This window comes from Pygocentrus nattereri, chromosome 14 (assembly GCF_015220715.1).
Source record: "Pygocentrus nattereri isolate fPygNat1 chromosome 14, fPygNat1.pri, whole genome shotgun sequence".
Classification (NCBI taxonomy): Eukaryota; Metazoa; Chordata; class Actinopteri; order Characiformes; family Serrasalmidae; genus Pygocentrus; species Pygocentrus nattereri.
In genome coordinates, this window is record NC_051224.1 from 9,070,243 (window position 1) to 9,093,420 (window position 23,178).

The 23,178-nt window shown below is 38.8% G+C and overlaps 1 protein-coding gene and 2 gene segments (V, D, J or C); all 3 read left to right on the top strand.

Annotated features, from left to right (window-relative positions):
- The first annotated feature begins 324 nt into the window (after positions 1–324).
- Positions 325–15,778, top strand: LOC108416051 (immunoglobulin kappa light chain-like). Of its 5 annotated transcripts, none has more exons than XM_037545005.1 (6): positions 325–339; positions 4,315–5,551; positions 5,643–5,767; positions 11,138–11,332; positions 14,500–14,533; positions 15,243–15,778. In XM_037545005.1, the coding sequence occupies exons 2-6, from the start codon at positions 5,512–5,514 to the stop codon at positions 15,563–15,565; spliced, it is 717 nt and encodes a 238-aa protein (XP_037400902.1). In that variant the 5' UTR covers positions 325–339; positions 4,315–5,511; the 3' UTR covers positions 15,566–15,778. The 5 variants fall into 5 exon arrangements, with proteins under 5 accessions (XP_037400902.1, XP_037400900.1, XP_037400899.1 ...); XM_037545003.1 differs by lacking the exon at positions 325–339 and having other exon boundaries at positions 4,315–4,408; positions 5,428–5,551; positions 5,643–5,902; positions 11,282–11,332; XM_037545002.1 differs by lacking the exon at positions 325–339 and having other exon boundaries at positions 4,315–4,408; positions 5,428–5,551.
- LOC108416598 lies at positions 2,356–4,333 on the top strand. The segment is given in 3 exon segments: positions 2,356–2,465; positions 2,557–2,825; positions 4,274–4,333. Coding segments are annotated over 3 exon segments (354 nt in total).
- On the top strand, positions 10,857–21,939 carry LOC119265159. The segment is given in 3 exon segments: positions 10,857–10,969; positions 20,736–20,876; positions 21,486–21,939. Coding segments are annotated over 2 exon segments (375 nt in total).
- The last annotated feature ends 1,239 nt before the right edge of the window (positions 21,940–23,178 follow it).

The window sequence follows — 23,178 nt, forward strand, 5'->3', positions numbered from 1 at the left end:
CTCTCTGTGTGGAGTTTGCATGTTCTCCCCGTGTCTGCGTGGGTTTCCTCCGGGTTCTCCGGTTTCCTCCCGCAGTCCAAAGACATGCAGTCAGGCCAATTGGACATGCTAAACTGCCCCTAGGTGTGAGTGTGTGAGTGACTGTCTGTGTCTGTGTGTCTGCCCTGCGATGGACTGGCGGCCTGTCCAGGGTGTATCCTGCCTTCCGCCCGAAGACTGCTGGGATAGGCTCCAGCTCCCCCCCGCGACCCTGACGGAGAAGCGGCTTAGAAAATGGATGGATGGATGGATGGATGTTCATCTTATTCTGACTGTAGTGTGATCATCAGTAATGTGGAGGTAGGAGACTGTGCAGTGTATTACTGTAGCACATGGGACACCTCTGCTAGTGAGTGGGTATCACAGTGAATCACACCATGACAAAAACCTCCTCACTGCTCACATTCACTTCTGCTTTCAAACAGCAGCAAAAACACAGACACTTCAACAACAACCTGCACTGCTGAAGAAAATATGTTGCATTTAATATCATTTATGTTTCACAATTTCACCCTCATCACTTTTGCTAAAGTGGGCCAATAACTAGAGCAGTTAAACAGTAGATTTTTATTTCTGATCTTACAATTTCTTATTTCTTCTCACTAGAAATCCAGCTACTTTATGCTGTTAATTTTCTAAGTATAATGATGATTACGGAAGATCAGTTTCAGGCTGGATTCATTATCATAGACCTGATCAGTTATTGAACTGACAGATAAACAGAGTGAGGTTTTCTCTAAACTCTGCCTTGACAATTTCATTAAAGTTACATTAGATCATGTAGATCAGTATCAATATTACATTCTGGTGCTAGAGAGTGACAAATATTGGTGTTCATGTCCTCAAATTAAGCTTCCCTGTCATGCAGCCTCCAGAGTCCCTTGTGGAAATGGACGGAATCTCCCAGAATCCTCTGGGAGATCACGTGACATCACAGGTGACACAATGCCCCTATCAGCGCTCCAGGTCTCCGGAAAATTGATGAGCATCACCTGTGTGATACACTTGGAATAGTATATAGCCTGGGCTGTAGCTTAGAGACGGTGTGAAGTGTTGATTCACTCTGTGTTGGTTTACTCAGCGGTTTTTCTGTTGTGATATCTTTCGTGTAGGACCTGCTGCTGTTCGTTGTCGGTTTATGCTCTTTCTGCCCTGCTCTTTGGATGTGTTTGCTGCTTCCTCTGATTTTGGATTTGAATTCAGCCTGTTTTTTTAGATCATGTAGATCAGTATCAATATTACATTCTGGTGCTAGAGAATGACAAATATCGCTGTTCATGTCCTCAAATTAAGCTTCCCATTATAATTCAATCAATAATAAAACTCAGATCATCACCTGATGCTGATTAAAGAAGTAATTCAATGTTACATCTTTAAGCAGATTCTCTGCTCGATGTGCTTTATTTTATGTCCTCTGAGTGAAAGAACTGGCATCTCCTCCTTTAGTCTGTTCTTTATCTGTTCTTTTATGGTGAGGAGGTGTGAGGGAAGATGCTGGAGTTTCACTCTCAGTTTATTTCTGATCACACCAGCAGACACAGACGTCTAGAACCTTCTTCACACAAACTCCATCATCACTCCAACATTCTCTGCAGCAGCACCCTGTGTGTTATGTGTATGTGAGTGAGTGTATATTGACTCTCTTTAGCTTTGTTTCTTTTTTATTTCCTATAAGTGCAGATGCTGTAACACCACAGGTATAAATATACAGACATACATTCCAGATCATTAATTAAGTGTCCAGATGTTTGTTCAGCAGGATTTCCTTGAGCTTGTTATTCAGTCACTTGTTCAGTGGACTGAAGACTGCATTTCATATGAGCTCATTCTGGAGTCTATCCCAGCAGTCATTGGGTGGAAGGCAGGAAACACTCTGGACAGGTCGCCAGTCCATCACCGGCAGACACACAGACAAATACATTCACACACAAATTCACACCCAGGGGTGATTTAGCATCTCCAGCTGGCCTGACTGCATGTCTGTGGACTGTGGGAGGAAACCCACACAGACATAAGGAGAGACACACTGAGGAAACACCTGCTGACCAACACTGTAATTATAGCTCTATGCAAATGAAGAAATTTCCCCCATCATCTTGAAGAGGCACAAACATTCTAACTTAATGCATTTACTAAAACATTTTATCCACACCAAGAAACAATCAAGAAACTGTGGTGACTGAGCATTAATCATTTTGTAAGAGTTTAATTGACATGAAAAAATTCTACATTATATCACATCTCAATGGAGTGTGTTGTTGAGTGACCCCTCCCTCTGCCCCCTCCTGTCTCTCTCTTATAGCTCATCCCTGCACTCTCTCCTTTATCTGCTCCTCAAGCTGCTCATCTCTTCACTCAGCACAGAGAGTCATCGCACACTGATAAGATGCTGCCAGCACTCTGCTCTCTCTTCACTGCTCTCTCATGTAAGATCTCACAACACTGGAGCTCCTCAGCATTCGCCTGCATCTAATGTGAGCATCAACAAATGTAACATGGATGCTGCTTTTATTGCAGGTGTCAGTGGTGTGACTGTGGTGACACAGAAGCCTCCTGTTCTCACACCCACTAAAGGAGAGACGACCACTATGCACTGTAATCTGGGGACTGTTACTAGGAGTGCTGCACGTTGGTATAAACAGGTTCCAGGAGAAGCTCCACAGTATGTGTTAAGGAATTATCATGGCTTGAGCTCTCCTGAATATGGATCTGGCTTCTCTTCTCCTAAATTCACATCAACACACTCGTCTCAATCAGATTACACTCTGATCATCAGTAATGTGGAGGTAGGAGACTCTGCAGTGTATTACTGTCACACATGGGACGGCTCTGCTAGTGAAGAAGTATCACAGTGATTCACACCATGACAAAAACCTCCTCACTGCTCACATTCACTTCTGCTTTCAGACAACATGAGAATAACATAAACCTCCTGGTCACAAAAGCCTTTTGTAACAGTGAATAATGGAGAAAGCATCAATGTGAATTTTAATCTAAATCAGATTACACATTAATCATTAATAATGTGAAAGCAGGAGACTTTGCTGTGTAAGCTTTTCATCCTTGCTTTCACATGTAATTCCTAAAGATTTAAATCAGGAACTTTCTGCTGTTTGTGTTGCGCACAGAGCTGTTTGATTACACAACACTGTAACAAATTCAGCAACAGAGTGATGTTTTGAACTTCACACCACAAATAATAAATAAGATGTGGATAAAACGTGCAGAAGGTTCCGTACAGTGTGAGGAGATACAACATCCTGCACACCATCATAAAAAAACAGCTACAGAAAAATACACACCAACTGCACCGAAGACAATAATAGAATAACCTGATCAGATGAAGATCATATTTAGATTAGATAGTATTTTAACAAATATTGCTCATCTTTATTTTATTATGTTTTTAGGACCTGATGTCATCATCAGAAATCATTGGTTACTCTCCTGTATTTACTGTGCAACCAATTAGAAAGAGTTTTATCATTTTTGTAAACCTGCTTCTGGTCTTGATTGTTGAGGTTTATTCCTCTCGTTATATTTCTAGTTATTAGTTCACTGGAATGGTACCTTCAAGGCTAAATACTAAATACAGTTAGTAAACATAAATGTACCACATTATGTTAAAGTTATATGTTTGTAGATTACATTTAGCCCAATCAACTCTGTCTTGTCTCCAGGCTCTTTGTGTATTATTTATATTTTAAAATGTTATATAATTTTTTACATTTTAATGTTATATAATTTTAGCAATATTTTATCATTATAAAATTAGTGATGCCCTTTTCCTCTGAGAATGTGAACATAATGTACCTTTAAACATTGTTTAATGTACACAACTGAATCTTACGAACATTGATGTATCTTTTAGGATACATGTACATTGTTTGTACCTCTGTGAACAAAACTGTGCTTATAAAGTACCTTTGGTTCAGTCAGTGGAGATTAAAAGGAGTAAAGAGCATAAACTGCATTCCAGAAGCAAAATAAACTCAACAGGTTAAAACATTCATACAAACTCATATAGTCTCACATGCAAAGGCTTAAATAAGGCAAAATCTTGATAATGAGGGAAAGAGAGAGAGAGAGAGAGAGAACAGGTGTCTTTCCCATCTAACACAGACCTGGTCAAAGCAGTTTTACCTTCATGCAAATTATATTTAAATCAAACATAATTAAATACATGATTTCTGATCTGCTATATTAAAATCAATGCTCTCATTAACTTCTACAGTTGGTCATGAAGGCTTATCAAAACTTCCTTCCACTGACTAGATAAAAGAACATTGGATGACATTAATCATCACAGACAATGGACCGGCGAAGTTGAGAAACAAAACTGAACACTGAACACTGAACGTCGTCAATGGTGAGATTCAATCAACAAAGACAGTGTCATTCTTCATGTTGTCAGCAGGAGTCTCTCTCTGCTGGTCCAAAGGTCTTGAAGGTTCCCTAATTGTCACCTTTCACCCAATTAAACAATGAAGGAAATATCTGAGTCGTTTGATTATTTCTGGTTTACTTTACTAATTTGTTAAAATTACTCATACAGATCTAGTAGCTATATAATCCTGTTATATATAGTTATATAATCCTGAGTTACTGAAGTAAATCCAGTTCAGTTCAGTTAATTTGGATAAATACTACTGACTGAAGAATATTGTGCTTAAGAAACTTTTCAACATTCTTATCAGTTTGATAAGCCTCATCAGGGTCTAGAAAAGAACTTGTATGGGCTGAACACAGTCCTATGTAGAGCATGTGTATATCGATAACAACTGATATACAGTAGCTGCTTTGTGATCTTAAATAATTGTTGTTATTGCATTGATCTTTTTTTTTAATATCCTAGTTAAGATGCTTGCTTGTAAATTGCATACATTGTTAACAATATGAACAATATTCCTACTTATTCTTTTGAATACTGTACTGTAATTCCCTGTTAAAGTTGGATATTTTTGGAAGTGCTTATTCCTCCAGATGGAGGACATGAGAGAAGGGGACATGTGGTGTCTGGAGAGAACCTCTAGGGGGAGCTAAAGCTATGTGAGAAGATATAGAAGCCTACCCTACATGAAAGCTGGACAAGCAAGGAATATAGCTGGTTACTGTTTGCAGAGTTACATTAAAAAGTTGTGTCATTTGATGCTGCAGGGCTGTTCTTCTGGTAATTATGGTGCAACATGACAAAAATGTTTATGTAAAGAATAAAAGTGTTTAAGATTAAGATTAACTTCATGTAAATGTTTATATGTTCAGGAACATGGTAGGTTGATATCATATTCTTAAGCAGTATATTCTAACACACAGGAAACTCTGTAGATGTTTCTGAATAATGAGTGAAGTTTAGACCCCTCCCTCTGCCCCCTCCTGTCTCTCTTATAGCCCATCCCTGCACTCTCTCCTTTATCTGCTCCTCAAGCTGCTCATCTCTTCACTCAGCACAGAGAGTCATCACACACTGACAAGATGCTGCCAGCACTCTGCTCTCTCTTCACTGCTCTCTCATGTAAGATCTCACAACACTGGAGCTCCTCAGCATTCGCCTACATCTAATGTGAGCATCAACAAATGTAACATGGATGCTGCTTTTATTGCAGGTGTCAGTGGTGTGACTGTGGTGACACAGAAGCCTCCTGTTCTCACACCCACTAAAGGAGAGAAGACCACTATACACTGTAATCTGGGGACTGTTACTGACTATGAAGTGTTTTGGTATAAACAGGTTCCAGGAGAAGCTGTGTTAAGGAATTATAATGGCTGGAGCTCTCCTTACTGTGGATCTGGCTTCTCCTCTCCTAAATTCACATCAACACACTCGTCTCAATCAGATTACACTCTGATCATCAGTAATGTGGAGGTAGGAGACTCTGCAGTGTATTACTGTGAAACCCGGGACGGCTCTGTTAGCGAGTACGTATCACAGTGATTCACACCATGACAAAAACCTCCTCACTGCTCACAGTCACTTCTGTTTTTAGACAACATGAGAATAACAAATATTTCAATTTTAGAAATTAACGTCACATCCTCTGAATTTTTATGTTTTTGAGGAAGAGCAACATACATTCACAAACCATAAGAAGGGCTTCTGAGTTGCACAACAGTTTCCTGGAGCAATTAGTAAGATATTTAGTTTCAAACATTCCAAAATTTATTAAAATTATACACAATACAAAATTATATAACAGAATGTGAAGACATGACAGTTTTGCCAAAGACATTATCGTGTTGCAGAGATATCTACTGAAGTTAGCAAGCTAACCAGCAACAGACAGCACATCCTGTATCTCAATACCACTTTCTATGTCTAGAGGTGATAGTGAGTCACTGTAGCGTTGAGCCTGCAATCAGTCTGTCAAGAGAAGATGGAGAAGTAGCTCACTGGTCCCCAGTAGAAAACCACAATGAAATGAAATGAAATAAATAGAATCAAAACATGTGGTAACATTGTTGTTGCTTTCCATCACTGCAGGCTTGTCATATTTCTTATCGAGGGATGAAGTGTGATGCTGAACTTGCACCATTTCTTCTAGACTTGTAGTCCTTGTGCACAGGAGGAGGAGTGAAGAGAGAGGAGGGGATGTGTGAAGTATAAACTGGAAAGGTTGGGTCATCTTACACATTGCCCCTCTGAGTGAAAACTCACGTTCCATCCCAGAGATGTCAGATCTATCAGTGTCATAGAATGTTAGAGAGATTCATTTGATCTGTGCTTTACCCATAAATGCTTAATTCTTAACAACTGTTGTTAAGTTGGATAAGCTTTGTTTCCATAAGCTCCATTCAACCTTTTTTTTTCGTCACATTGGTGCATCAGAGGCTACAGAGCACCTCAAGCACCTCAAGTTGTCACTGCTTAAAGTGTTCATAGTGTTAATTTAATCTATGTAAAAACTAACATAAAATGTTAGAGTTAATGTGTGATTGGGCAAGAAAATGTCACATAAAAGTTACTGTTGAGCATGGAATTGTTGAGGAAAGCTAAGAGGAAGGATTGCTGTGTCTGTCAGCATAGTGTCTGGAGCCTGGAGGCGCTACCAGGAGACAGGCCAGTACACCAGGAGACGTGGAGGAGGCTGTAGGAGGGCAACAACCCAGCAGCAGGACCGCTACCTCTGCCTTTGTGCAAGGAGGAACAGGAGGAGCACTGCCAGAGCCCCGCAAAATGACCTCCAGCAAGCCACAAATGTGCATGTGTCTGCACAAACGGTTAGAAACCGACTCCAAGAGGATGCTCACAGCCCAAAACCGTGCAGGATGCTTGGCATTTGCCAGAGAACACCAGGATTGGCAAATTCACCACTGGCACCCTGTGCTCTTCACAGATGATAGCAGGTTCACACTGAGCACATGTGACCGACGTGACAGAGTCTGGAGACGCTGTGGAGAGCGATCTGCTGCCTGCAACATCCTTCAGCATGACCGGTTTGGCAGTGGGTCAGTAATGGTGTGGGGTGGCATTTCTTTGGAGGGCCGCACAGCCCTCCATGTGCTTGCCAGAGGTAGCCTGACTGCCATTAGGTACCGAGATGAGATCCTCAGACCCCTTGTGAGACCATATGCTGGTGCGGTTGGCCCTGGGTTCCTCCTAATGCAGGACAATGCTAGACCTCATGTGCCTGGAGTGTGTCAGCAGTTCCTGCAAGATGAAGGCATTGAAGCTATGGACTGGCCCACCCGTTCCACAGACCTGAATCTGATTGAGCATATCTGGGACATCATGTCTCACTCCATCCACCAACGCCACGTTGCACCACAGACTGTCCAGGAGTTGGCGGATGCTTTAGTCCAGGTCTGGGAGGAGATCCCTCAGGAGACCATCCGCCACCTCATCAGGAGCATGCCCAGGCGTTGTAGGGAGGTCATACGAGCACGTGGAGGCCACACACAATACTGAGCCTCATTTTGACTTGTTTTAAGGACATCACATCAAAGTTGGATCAGCCTGTAGTGTGTTTTTCTACTTTAATTTTAATTTAATTTTAAATAAATTTGATTTCCATTGATGATTTTTGTGTGATTTTGTTGTCAGCACATTCAACTTTGTACAGAACAAAGTATTCAATGAGAATATCTCATTCATTCAGATCTAGGATGTGTTATTTGAGTGTTCCCTTTATTTTTTTGAGCAGTGTATGAATGAACAAATGAACAGATGAAGATCTGCCATAGACCGGTGGTCTAGCTTGCCAGCTTGGGGCTATGTTGTGTTAACTTTAGCTTGCTAACTTTCTCTGACTCTGAGGCTCTTTTGTGTGGGCAGGGCAAGTGATGTCAGCCTTGTGATTGGTCAGGGGAATGCTTACAAAAGTTACCCAAGATTAGGACCGCCCACCGTACATCCATAGGAGAGAGATTTAATGAAACATATGAGTCATTTATTGGTCACTGGAACATCATTCAAAGGGTTTATTTAGTACATGTTTATTGTTTGCCTGCAAGAACAAGATTAACTCAATCAGAAAGACAGATTTAGGTTTTCTGGATCTTTAAACCTGAGATGGAATTTTTTCTTCTAATTTATTCTATTACATTTACTCTTTATATTATTTTACACATATTTGTTTCTTTTTATACTGATGTCTTTGTTTATTCAACTTGAACATGATGTTTCAGTTAAGTTTCAATATAAGGAAATCCGTTTAACAAAATTTTCAAAGTAAATGAAATGCTTTGATTCGTAAGGAGAACTTTTTTAAGTACTGTCCTTTTAACACTTTAATCTTTACATTCTCTTTACTGATATTTTAGTGTTTATCTGTGTTCGAATTATTCTGTAGTTGGTAATCAGCGAGAAGCAGGATGGAAAAAATACACAGCTTCTTAGTTGCTGTGTAAGACAGGTGTTGGTAAATTGAGTAAAAGCAGATATCAAATCAAATCAAATGTATTTGTATAGCACTTTTTACAACGGATGTTGTCACAAAGCAGCTTTACAGAATTTTGGAAAAGACAAAGATTCAACAGGACTGTAAGAATGTACAGAAACATTGGGCAACAGTGGGCAAGCCAGGGGCAACAGTGGCAAGGAAAAACTCCCTCAGAACTGAGGAAGAAACCTTGGGAGGAACCAGGCTCACCAGGGGGGACCCATCCTCCTCTGGTCAAACTACCTACAAGTGATTATACTACTAATATTAACAGCAGTAATATTGGTATTAGGAATAACTAGGAGACTATGAGAATATCAGTGTAGGGTGGGCAGCTCGTCCAAGGCAGGTGGTGGCAGCTGGGGCATGGGCAGCTGGTCTGAAGTGGGTAGCAGGAGGGCTCGGCAGTCGTCCTTCAGTGTCCAGCCGGACATATGGGTGGTTGTATACTTGGAAAGACGGAAAGAAAGCAGGTAGATGGAATTAGTTTTATAGATGGAATTAGTTTTATGCATTCATGCATAAATTATGCAGATGTGCATTTGGATAAATATTACTTGTGAAAAGGTGTTCAGTCAACATTTGTACTTCAGTCAACACCCTCTATGAGAAATTTTAAAAAACCTCTTTCTTTCCCAAAAGTTATTACAGTCTCTCAACAGTCCAGCTCTCTCAAGCAATAAAAAAGAAATGAAAAAATATTCCATGTTAGACAACTAAATAATCTGACATAATTCCAAATGATTTTTTCATTTTTTTTTTGCAATTGTCAGAAGAGGTCACACTAATGTACCATCACCCACAGGCTCAGCTTTAGGGCAGAATAATAGAGACACGCCTCAACCAGCTTTTAGAAAAGATAAACATGACTTCCATTTAGGTTTAGGTGTCATTATTGTTCAGGCCCAAAGACGCTAGATTGAAAAAAGTGAAGTTAACTGAATCCTGACTGAAAAATAGCTATTTCAGAGTTGTATATTCAGTATTTCATAGTGGTGATCGACAGTTTTGTTTGCTGTGGGTCTGTTTTTCTTGTAAAACAGTTGAAACACTCATCTGCCTCCACACATCGCACTGAAACAACAGCCTGTGGTCACTTACTCTGCATGTCAGTTTATCAGCTTCTTTTGTCAAATGTTACATGATGAAACTCGCCTGACACTCGACGTCAGTCTTACGATGATGGAAGGAGAACAAATGATTTATAAGCAAAGAGGTCACTTTACAGGAGAAGGGGAAAATATGTGTAATGAAAGTTAATGTAGTAACATTTTATTCCAAGTAATTGTTGCCCATTTTTATTGATCTACTCATCATGTAACATTAACTCAATGTGAAAGTGGATATTCAGTAGATGCATCTTTACTACATACAGCTGTTTGACTCTGTCAGTCTTTACAGCTCAGCACTGACACTGAAACATCATACCTTGAGAGACACACTCAGGAAACACCTGCTGACCACCAATCTGTAATTTTAGCGCTATGTAAATGAAGACGTTTCTTCCTTGAGTGGAACAAAAACAAACACTGTAAGTCAATAAATTAAATAATACAGTTTTTCATTTATATAAAAAAGGAATTCTAATCAATTTGATCAAAGTTTCTGCAACACAAAATAAACAAATAATAATTATTTTCAGATGTAATTAGTATAAATGCTATGACTGAAAGGAAAATATTCATCTGTATGAATTTGTACATATTCTAATGTCCTAAAGTGTTCATGAATTTAGGATAAAAATTTTTCAGCAAATTCTTCATTAGTATATTTTATAAAATGGAATATGAGACTGTGTAGAGAGAGGCATGATGTACATAATGTGTAAAGCTGAGTGACCCCTCCCTCTGCCCCCCCCACCCCGCCCCCGTCTCTCTTATAGCTCATCCCTGCACTCTCTCCTTTATCTGCTCCTCAAGCTGCTCATCTCCTCACTCAGCACAGAGAGTCATCACACACTGACAAGATGCTGCCAGCACTCTGCTCTCTCTTCACTGCTCTCTCATGTAAGATCTCACAACACTGGAGCTCCTCAGCATTCGCCTACATCTAATGTGAGCATCAACAAATGTAACATGGATGCTACTTTTATTGCAGGTGTCAGTGGTGTGACTGTGGTGACACAGAAGCCTCCTGTTCTCAGACCCACTAAAGGAGAGAAGACCACTATGCACTGTAATCTGGGGTCTGTTATTAATGATGCAGCTTATTGGTATAAACAGGTTCCAGGAGAAGCTCCACAGTATGTGTTAGCGAATTATCATAGCTGGAGCTCTCCTGACTATGGATCTGGCTTCTCCTCTCCTAAATTCACATCAACACACTCGTCTCAATCAGATTACACTCTGATCATCAGTAATGTGGAGGTAGGAGACTCTGCAGTGTATTACTGTCAGACATATGACAGCTCTGCTGCAGTATCACAGTGATTCACACCATGACAAAAACCTCCTCACTGCTCACATTCATTTCTGCTTTCAGACAACAGAAACACAAAAACCTGAAAAAAATCTTACAATAGTATACTGACACAACTCAGGTACATTTAGTGTTGTTCATTTTTCAAAGTTTCACCTCAATTACTTTTAATGTACTGAGCCAATAAACAGCAGTTACTGAAAGAGCTGATTCTTTTCCAAATAACTTGATTTGTCTTTTTGTACAATATATAGTTCATTTTCTCTCTAGAAGTACAGCTGAGATCTTGCATGTGAATTATTTTTCATATAATTTTACTGTTGGATAATATCATCAGTTCTACACTTGGAATTAAAAGAGTTCGTTTTACCAAATTATAAGAATCTTTGAGTACAATGAGATCTGCTTATGTGTTATTTGAAGTACAGATTAAGAGCAGAGGCTAACATGATGGATTATCAAAGACTGGTATATGTTTAATGTCAGCTAAGGTGCTTAGTTTAAAACCATTTAACTTAGTTACAATTTTATCTAATATTAAAAGAAAAAAGAAAAAAATGATTTTCATGAAATTTAAGTTAAATTTCCAAAAAACTATGTAAAATTATTTCCAGGTGAAATATACATGTTGAATTGAGGTTCAGTGAGGTTCTAAGGCATAATGAGACCCATTCATGTGTGAGTGAATGTGTGTGTTCATGCTTGAGTGGCACCAACAATGATGCGTGCCTTGTTAACATAATTACTACATTTATTTCAGATGATAGAGCTGCTTTTTACATCACTTGAAGCTCAGAGACGGCGCCTCTTCATTTAGTCTTTTCCTTTGTAGAGGCTGAGTTTGTGTCCAAACGGACAAAGGCTGGAATGAGAGGAAGATGCTGGAGTTTCTGAATGAGAGCCATCATCAAATGTTCACTACTATATGAACGGAAATTGGGTCAGACTAAATATAGAGGACGTCTTAGAAAAGGAGGATTTTCATGGGAAGAGTTCACTCCTTTAACAGCTTTCAAACCGCATTTCTAACTACACCACACAAACACAGCAGATAGAAACGCCTAAGAGACTTTCTTCATATTGAATATAAGTGGAGATCTTGTCAGTGTCTTATCAAGTACAAAATTCAGAAAACACCAAATGCACTCTAATCTAAATCAGATTACAAATCATCATTAAAATGTGACAGTAGGAGACTGTTGTGTGTGAGTTGTATTGTCTTTCCTTTATTTTACAGTTTTACATGTTACACACTGTGGTGTTTGAATACAATGATGTGACATTACTGTGATCCAGTGACAGAGTGATGTTTCTTCATCTCTGGTCTCCATCACAAGAATTTCACACAAACAATAATAAGGTATCAGTGGATGATGATGGTGTGTTTGAGTCTGTAGGATTGTGTAGAATCTCTACTCACCACATCAAACACTCAGAAACATGCAGAAGGTTCCACACAGAGTGAGGAGATACTGCATCCTGCACACCAGCACAAAATACACACAAAAAAACTCCTGAGATGAAGATCTTATGTAATATTATATCAACAGATATTGTTTTCCAGCACTTTATTTCATGTTTTTAGAAGTAGATCATCTGTGTATTTGCAGTAAATCCATCAGAAAGGGTTTAGTCATTTTTCACACAGACCAAGATGCAATGCCTGTTCTAAATAAATGAGGTTTATTCCTCTCATTATATTTATGTAAGTCCACTGGTCTGGAACCTTCAAGTGTACATATAAAGTAACGTAAGTGAGAGAAAATAACTACCATATTCTGTTGAAGTTGAACTCCATACACTCCATCTTTCTCAAACTGAACCTAAGCCATTGTGGTAACTTTGGATCTACACTTTAATTGTTTGTATCTCAGTGAACAAAACTGGACTCATACAGTAACTTGTTTTTCTGTCACTGTCGAGTAGAAGGAGTAAAGAAATGCACACATTTCCTTTCCAAATGAAGTAGTCACAGAAAAGTTTGATGTATTTCTTGTGTCATTATATTAGTGGATTCTGAGCCAAGAGGTTAATCTTTCATGTGAGCGATTAAGAAAAAATGTCAAATATCTAACAGAGTTTTTAGGAGTTCCTTTGAAGCAACATCATATATTGAATATGAAGTACTACAATTCGGTCTTATGCAGTTGTACACAATTACATACACATTTACACACAATCACACATTTTACACACACACATTCTTCCGTACTTTAGATTTTATTACTGACATACTGTCTAAAACTAATCTTTTCAGTGATTGGTTGATTAGAGATCCAGGCTCCTCCCTCAGCTCCTTAAGAAACCTTCCTCCACTCTCTCCTCTCTTCATCCTCCACTCTGTTCATCACTCTGCTGATCACACAGACAACATGCTGCCAACCCTCTGTGCTCTCCTCCCTGCTCTGACATGTAAGATCTCTCTTCCTGCTTTTCTCTGTACATTGATGAGATCTGTTTGATTAGGATTGTGTTCAAAGTGATGTTGATGTCATGAACTCCAATATTGTTTATGTTTTAGGGGTCAGTTCACAGAGAGTTCTGACACAAAGCCCTTCAATACTAACTGACCAGGGCAGAACTGTCAGCCTGGACTGTAACATCGCAAAGTATGAAAGCAACGGTGTCCACTGGTATAAACAGCTTCCACAAGCAGCTCCTCAGTTTGTGTTGAGGTTTCATTATTCTGATGGTTCCCCTTCTGATTATGGAGATAATTTTCCATCTTCACGCTTCACATCTAAAGCCTCTTCAAATATCGACTACCAGTTAATAATCAGTAATGTGGAGGTAGGAGACGCTGCAGTGTATTACTGTGGAACATGGGACGACTCTACTAGCGGAGGAGTATCACAGTGAAAGAGATCATGACAAAAACCTCCTCACTGCTCACATTCACTTCTACATTTCATTCAGCTCATTTCTCACCTGGAGCTGAAAAGCTGAGTTATAGCTGCAGTTCTCTTGAGCAGGATGTGTGAAGAAATCACAGGATAACAGAGATGTGGAATTCCCAGAGACTGGAATGGGATGTGGAAGGACTCAGTGCTGATCATAGACAGTAGAAGAGAGAGCTGAAGTCTGGAGGACGTTTCAGTTCCGCTACTTTCACTTCTGAAACTGAGGAGGTTTTTGTACGGGTGAGGATATGAAATGAAGCACTGTGGTATTCGGCCAAGGAACAAAGCTGATCGTCACTGGTAAGAAACCTCTCTCTTCTTCTACATTACACTTCTTTAATGTCTGAAACTTCTTTTAGAAAGAAACGACTACATTGTAGCTTTGATCAAGAATTTTGTTGTGCTTTCATTGTTAATACAAAAATTTCAGCATTGCCAGTATTAATTTCAACAGCAGTCATATAAAAATTCTGATCAATTACCAATGAATGCATTTCTATTAAATCATATTTGTTTTTCTCTGTTCTGTTTTTTTAAGCCTGAGTAAAATGCAGTTGTGAAAAATGACATAATACTTGATATTTGAAAAGTCAGCCTTACGCCAGCCATGACTTTAGTCACATTTTATTCTATATGTAAATAATTAAGTAAATAGATCTTAAAACACATTTTTATATTTAATATTCATTTAATTTAATGACTTGATTAATGATACAATGTTCTGCTGAAAGATGATGTATTTACCTTCATGTTTCTCACTGTAACTGTGAGTCATCATTAAATGTCCAGTCACTGAGAGAAAGTTGTGTTTATTTCAAATTGAAAGTTTAACTTGCTCCATTTTCTTTATTAAATGAATATAAAGGCTTTGAAAAGCTGTTTTTTGTTCTCATATCACAGAAATATACGTAATGATGAACTGAGCATGTCTAAATATATATTTAAACTTTCTCATGTTGTCATTATTTGTGTTTTATTAAGTGAATAATTTTTCTGTTTCTCTAATCAGACTCTGCTGTCCCGGCTCCCGTTCTGACCATCTTCCCTCCATCCAGTGAAGAGCTGAAGTCTAACAAAGCCACTCTAGTGTGTTTGGCCAATGACGTGTCCAGTGCTTTAGCTGATGTGCGTTGGCTGGTGGACGGAAAGGCGGTCAGCAGTGGAGTGACCACTGGCTCTGCAGCGCAGCAGCCCAATAAGAAGTTCAGACTGAGCAGCTATTTGACCATCGAGAGATCAGAGTGGGATAAAGATAAAGCCATAACATGTGAAGTGTCTGCTGCCTCAAAAGCCACAACTAAAGAGATTAAGAAGTCTGAATGTAGCGACTGAACCGGATCACATCTGATACTTTTTCATTCTTTTCCTGCAAACTAACAGCTGCTACTTGGCAGAGCTTCATAGAAACAGTAGTTTAATGTGTAGTGAAAGATGCTGATTTCATTAACAACAACTGGATCATCTCCTGCTTATGGAGTCATTTGACTTTTATGTTTATGAATAAAGCTGTTTGATGAAGTTTAATAAAATGCATAACTAAAAAAAGTTTGTTGTCCATTTTTCATGGTGATGGAGAAACAGTATAATGTTCTAGACATTAAATCAGAGAGACGTCAGCACAGAACCAGCATGATGAAAGAAATGTATCTGTAAAGAATAAGAGTGAGAACGACTAAAAGAGTGAAACAGGTTTATACAGCATTATAAAATGATCAGATGTTATTCTGGCTGTATAGTGAACAGAGCTTTGGAGACTCAATTATAAGGAGATGTTGTGATATCTATGGTCACTGATGACGCCACTGAGAATGTAAAAGGATGATCTAAAGCAGATCAGAGTCAGTGACCACTGTTCAGACAAGTGCAGTAAAGAGAGGGAATTCTAATGGAATTCTCCTGTCAGAGACTCAGATCTTGAGGCTTAAACTAAACTGAACAAGAGCTAAAAGACTGAAGTTCAGATCAAACCACTGTAGAGCTTTTACTGAAGTTTTACTGCCACTGACAACAGATACACTAAAATATGAGAGAAAGTGAAGGAGCTCAGAGAGATGTGTGTGAGTGAGGAGATTTCTCAAAGGAAATGGTTCAGATGGAAATCTGCAGACAGCAGGAAGAGATAAAGGTGGAAAATGACTCCTACAGAATGATGAACAGATGACGAGGCTGATTAGTGGAAGGTGTTTCAGAATAAATTACAGTGAGATATTGTGTGTTTACCATCAGTGTTGATGCCACTGAAAATGTATGTGATTAATTTAAAACATATCAGAGTTTCTGATCGATGTGCAGTTAGTTGTAACAAAAGGAGTGAATGAACACGGCCTCATATGGAGGGTGGAATAAAGTGGAAGCGGAGCAGGATTTGTGAATGTGAAGAGCGTCATCTGTCAGCAGAAGCGTGAACTGCAGTCTACAGTTCAGGAGGAGAGAGAATCACTCAGCAGTGCCAGAAGCGTTGGTCAGAGTTTCTGCTTTGTTGTGCTATTACTCATTTTTTCGTTCTGAATTAAATAACAGTATTTCTACAGCACTTTGATTGGCTTAGTCATGTTGCACATTGTGTTTTAATGATGATGCTGTTTTAATTAATCTGATTTTTGTATCTAATCTTGTGTCTCTCACAGTCAGACTCTGTAGAGAGTGTGTGTTATAGTGAGTGTGAGAGGAGAGACTGTAGGTGGCAGTGAAGGATCAGAGAGAGCTGCACTGACGTGGAGATTTCCCCAAGAGACGATTCAGTCCACTAATCAGTGTGAACCTCCTCTCTCACTCAGGATACACCTGCTGCCCCACTCTGTCATTTCAGCTCTGTGCAAATGAGGAAGTTTCTGTTTTGTCATTTTTCTGAGTCATATCAGAATAACAGAAACTAATGCAGTATGTTAATGTATACAGAGTAATTTCCAATAAAGTAAGTACATCATCCTAGTACATTGAAAATAGATCTATGTGAACTTCCTAATATGGTTATTGTACTCAGAATTAAACTATTAAGGTATAAATAATTGAAAATTCTTAACATTATCAATGTTGTCTTGTACTACAATGATGAGTTGATCGTCTTGAAAGTGTTTAGAAGGTACTTGTAGGTGAGTCATTTGCATGTTTTGTAGCACATGAGATTGTGTAGGTGGTCTTATATGGTGAGTGTTGTTAAGTGACCCCTCTCACAGTGACACACACCATGACAAAAATCTCCTCACTGCTTACATTCACTTCTGCTTTCAGGTAACAGTGAAGGCATAGAAACGTAAACAAAAAGCTACAATACTGTACTATTATCTAAACTATAATGGAAGTGTAGCATTAATAATATGAAAGTAGCTGGGCTGACTGTATAAGCTTTTAACTGCTATTTTTGTATTTACTTTTAAGATGTTGGGAATCAGCAATTCCATGTTGGTTTGTGTTGCACACAGCTCTGTCTGATTACACAATAAATAATAAAACCATTTATTAAAAACATACTAAAGATTGTTTATTAACTATATAAAATCAGCACTTAGCTGGCTAGACACACTCTAAAGAGGAACATGACAAACAGCTTCTTCCTAAATGCTGACATTCCTGCTGGCAGGCGGAATATACTGATGAATCAATGTCATGATTATTTATTAATCTCAGTGTTACTGAGCTCTGCTAAAGCCTGAGTAGACTGATAAATCAATGTGATGAGGTTATCGTGAACTGCTATAGCCTAAGTAGACTGATAAATCACTGTGATGGGGTTACTGACCTCTGCTAAAGCCTGAGTAGACTGTTAAATCACTCTGATGATGTTACTGAGCTCTGCTAAAGCCTGAATAGACTGATAAATCAATGTGATGTGGTTACTGAGCTCTGCTAAAGTCTGAATAGACTGATAAATCAATGTGATGCGGTTACTGAGCTCTGCTAAAGTCTGAATAGACTGATAAATCAATGTGATGCGGTTACTGAGCTCTGCTAAAGCCTGAATAGACTGATAAATCAATGTGATGCGGTTACTGAGCTCTGCTAAAGCCTGAATAGACTGATAAATCAATGTGATGCGGTTACTGAGCTCTGCTAAAGCCTGAATAGACTGATAAATCAATGTGATGCGGTTACTGAGCTCTGCTAAAGTCTGAATAGACTGATAAATCAATGTGATGCGGTTACTGAGCTCTGCTAAAGCCTGAATAGACTGATAAATCAATGTGATGCGGTTACTGAGCTCTGCTAAAGCCTGAATAGACTGATAAATCAATGTGATGCGGTTACTGAGCTCTGCTAAAGTCTGAATAGACTGATAAATCAATGTGATGCGGTTACTGAGCTCTGCTAAAGTCTGAATAGACTGATAAATCAATGTGATGCGGTTACTGAGCTCTGCTAAAGTCTGAATAGACTGATAAATCAATGTGATGCGGTTACTGAGCTCTGCTAAAGTCTGAATAGACTGATAAATCAATGTGATGCGGTTACTGAGCTCTGCTAAAGCCTGAATAGACTGATAAATCAATGTGATGCAGTTACTGAGCTCTGCTAAAGCCTGAGTGGACTGACAAATCACTGTGATGAGGTTACTGAGCTCTGCTAAAGCCTGAGTAGACTGATAAATCAATGCGATGAGTGGTTAGTATAGTGTAGTGGGTAACACCTCTGCCTTCTACGCTGTAGACTTGGGTTCAATCCCCACCTGGGTAAAACACCCTACATTACACCAATAAGAGTCCTTGGGCAAGACTCCTAACACCACCTTCGCCTACCTGTGTAAAATGATCAAACTGTAAGTCGCTCTGGATAAGAGTGTCAGCCAAATGCCATAAATGTAAATGTGGGTCATTGTGCTCTGCTAAAGCCTGAGTGGACTGATAAAATACTGTGATGAGGTTACTGAGCTCTGCTGAAGCCTGAGTAGACTGATAAATCAATGTGATGAGGTTATCGTGAACTGCTATAGCCTGAGTAGACTGATAAATCAATGTGATGAGATTATCGTGAACTGCTATAGCCTGAGTAGACTGATAAATCACTCTGATGAGGTTACGGAGCTCTGCTAAAGCCTGAATAGACTGATAAATCACTGTGATGAGGTTACTGAGCTCTGCTGAAGCCTGAGTAGACTGATAAATCAATGTGATGAGGTTATCGTGAACTGCTATAGCCTGAGTAGACTGATAAATCACTCTGATGAGGTTACGGAGCTCTGCTAAAGCCTGAATAGACTGATAAATCACTGTGATGAGGTTACTGAGCTCTGCTGAAGCCTGAGTAGACTGATAAATCAATGTGATGAGGTTATCGTGAACTGCTATAGCCTGAGTAGACTGATAAATCACTCTGATGAGGTTACGGAGCTCTGCTAAAGCCTGAATAGACTGATAAATCACTGTGATGAGGTTACTGAGCTCTGCTGAAGCCTGAGTAGACTGATAAATCAATGTGATGAGGTTATCGTGAACTGCTATAGCCTGAGTAGACTGATAAATCACTGTGATGGGGTTACTGAGCTCTGCTCAAGCCTGGGTAGACTGTTAAATCACTCTGATGAGGTTACAGAGCTCTGCTAAAGCCTGAATAGACTGATAAATCAATGTGATGAGGTTACTGAGCTCTGCTAAAGCCTGAATAGACTGATAAATCAATGTGATGAGGTTACTGAGCTCTGCTGAAGCCTGAGTAGACTGATAAATCAATGTGATGAGGTTATCGTGAACTGCTATAGCCTGAGTAGACTGATAAATCACTGTGATGGGGTTACTGAGCTCTGCTCAAGCCTGGGTAGACTGTTAAATCACTCTGATGAGGTTACGGAGCTCTGCTAAAGCCTGAATAGACTGATAAATCAATGTGATGAGGTTACTGAGCTCTGCTAAAGTCTGAGTAGACTGATAAATCACTGTGATGGGGTTACTGAGCTCTGCTCAAGCCTGGGTAGACTGTTAAATCACTCTGATGAGGTTACGGAGCTCTGCTAAAGCCTGAATAGACTGATAAATCAATGTGATGAGGTTACTGAGCTCTGCTAAAGTCTGAGTAGACTGATAAATTAATGAGATTAGTCAGTTATAAATCTCAGTGTTATTAAGCCCTTTTAGAGATGATCAAACTGAACAATCTACTCAGTAGTTGACAAGTGATGAGCTTAGCATGTACTGGATTCTTGCTAGGGGGATTATGGGAGTAGCAGTGGACTGAAGCAGTTAATGAATTTATTCAAAATATAAATGAAAGAGTTTCATGAACAAAACCAGTAATAGTGAGGAACAGTGTGACATAAGAACAAATACATCTTTCCTATGTGTGCCATCTAAATGTATTCTGAATACATTTTTAGTCATTGTAACAGAATATGGCACTGTTTAAAGCCTCTTTAAACATCGACTACCATTTAATAATCGATCGTGTGCAGGTAGGAGAACCAGTGTGCAGAGTGCAGTAACACTGCAGTGTGTTACTGTGGAACATAGGACGACTCTACTAAACAGACTCACAAGCTCCTCACTGCTCACATTCACTTCTCCATTTCATTCAGCTCATTTCTCACCTGGAGCAGAAAAGCTGAGTTATAGCTGCAGTTCTCTTGAGCAGGACGTGTGAAGAAATCACAGGATAACAGATATGTGGAATTCCCAGAGACTGGAATGGGATGTGGAAGGACTCAGTGCTGGTTATTGTACGTGAGAATATGAAATGAAGCACTGTGGTATTCAGCCAAGGAACAAAGCTGAATGTCATCTGTTTGTCTTTTATTAAAACCATTTTATTTTAAAAAATTTAGTCTTGACTGTCTTGTTCCGTCAGCATATTTTTGTAAGTCTGTGTTATATTCTGGTATCTCAATGTAATATTTAAATGTTAGAATGTTAGAGAGAAATTGCCTTTCAAATAAAAATGAAGCACGTTTTGTCAAAAACTAAGGTTTAAAATTTACTCTTTGACTGTCATTGTCCAAGTTGTGTGGTGTAAACCAGGTTAAGCAGTTTCTTTAATTAAACCAAACTTTTTAAAGTTAACAGAAGTATTAAAAAAAAAAGACATTCCTCGCTTTTTGTTAGCATTATCAGTTTTGTTTTCTGTTTTATTTTGTACAACATTTTGCATCAAAAGCCACTTTATTTGCATTTTATTGACCCCTTTATTTTAAACACAGGGCATACTAACCATATATGAGTTTTACAAAAAATGTCACATATGCTCTTTATTGTTGCGAGGGCTCAACTGTAATAATAACCATCACCTTTGTTCTTATTTTTCTGTATTTCCTCTATTTTCTTCTTTGTAGACTTTCCTCTCACATCTCCTGCTCTCAGCCTCCTTCCTCCATGCCCAGAGGAGCTGCAGCAGGGCAAAGCCACCCTGCTGTGTTTGGCTGAGGAGTTGACTGTGCCTCTGGTGCAAGTCAGCTGGGCAATGAATGGGACTTCAGTAACGGATGGAATCGGCACCAGCCCTCCAGTCCAGCAGCCGGACAAAACCTTGAGAATGAGCAGCTCTGTGACCGTTAGTGCGTCCATTGAAACAGCAATGTGGATTTCCTGTGCGAAGTGTCAGTTGGTTCAAAAGCCTCAAAGTGTTTCTGATTGTTATCTACTTTACCTATGAGCTCAGTATTGTTTACATATCTAGTTGTCCTTTGAATAGCACTCCTTTACCATTGAATTACTGCTTAAACATAATGCCTGAAAATCAATGAGTTGGTTTGTTTTGTTTCTGCAATAAAAAGCTTGGGCATCTGATGCAAGACCTTTTTGTATAAATTGCTATAGTTGACGACATAAATGGCAAAGTAACAATGGAATTTAGCACCAGACAGATAAAAGTAGTTTTTTAAAACCGAGCAAACATGGTAAAGAGTTTTCTTAGTAAAATCAGTAGTCAGTTTTAAGTGCATGCTTGGTTAGGTACATCTGCTTTCAGTCAGGATGCACCTGCTAGACATCAGCCTGTATTTTTAGCTGTATGTGAAAGGGGAATTCCCCTGACTCCAATAATTGAGATGTAAGACGCAAGTCATTGAGAGTGGTTTTATGTGAATTGATGCATTGTTGTATTACATGCATTGATGGATTACATTTGTTGTAAATAGTCTAGAGATTTAACTTTCATTTTTATTATTTATAATGTTTATACTGTTTCCCGTTTCTATTACTGAGTGCCTTACTTCTATTACTCTGTTGTTGTAATACTGTGAATTTCCCTGCTGTGGGAAAATCTAGAAATCTAGACATTTTATTTGCTATCCAAATTGACCAATAAGGCTACACATCTTTTTACATTTTTCATAATGATAGCATAGTGTTAAAGAAAAAGTATAAAAAATAAGTTTTAGAAAATACCCTTCATTTTTCAAAATGATCACAAAACACCATTCCCTGTATTCCCTACCATTTCATGTAATAGTCTTCTCTGGGGTAGCCTTGGCGACACCAAAAGCTTCAAGCGTCAGATTCTTATCACCATTATTGTGATCAGTTCTGACTCATTATGAAAAATTGGTGGAGTTACTCTTTAACAAAGATGCTTTTCTAACCATGCCCTCTCAAGGGCTTGTCCAATTAGTTAATACACCTGTCTTTATTTGAAGATGATCGTTATATTAAAAATATTATGTAACATTAACATACTGCATCTAGTTTACTGTACAGCTTAAACGATATGGCACGTCAGATGAAAGGCATACAGCAAGATACCTGAATGAATTAAATGCATAGTATTAAGCAAAATGAAAACAATCCATGTGATATTCATCAAAGTCAGTATTTCCATAAGAAATGGGTTATATATATATATAATGTTATATATATATATATATATATATATATATATATATAACATTACATTAACTAGACTAACACAAAGAATTTTCAGTTCGACAACTTCATGTATTGATGTAACTACAGCATTTCTTCTCAGAAGAACAAGCTTTTACCTCACCAGAACTTTAGCCAATCAACTAGCTTATTTAACTTGTAGAT

Coding starts and splice junctions, on each gene's coding strand:
- LOC108416051 (XM_037545002.1), top strand. Junction 5,552..5,642: donor TCTCTTCACTGCTCTCTCAT/GTAAGATCTCAC, acceptor CTTTTATTGCAG/GTGTCAGTGGTGTGACTGTG. Junction 14,534..15,242: donor AACAAAGCTGATCGTCACTG/GTAAGAAACCTC, acceptor TTCTCTAATCAG/ACTCTGCTGTCCCGGCTCCC.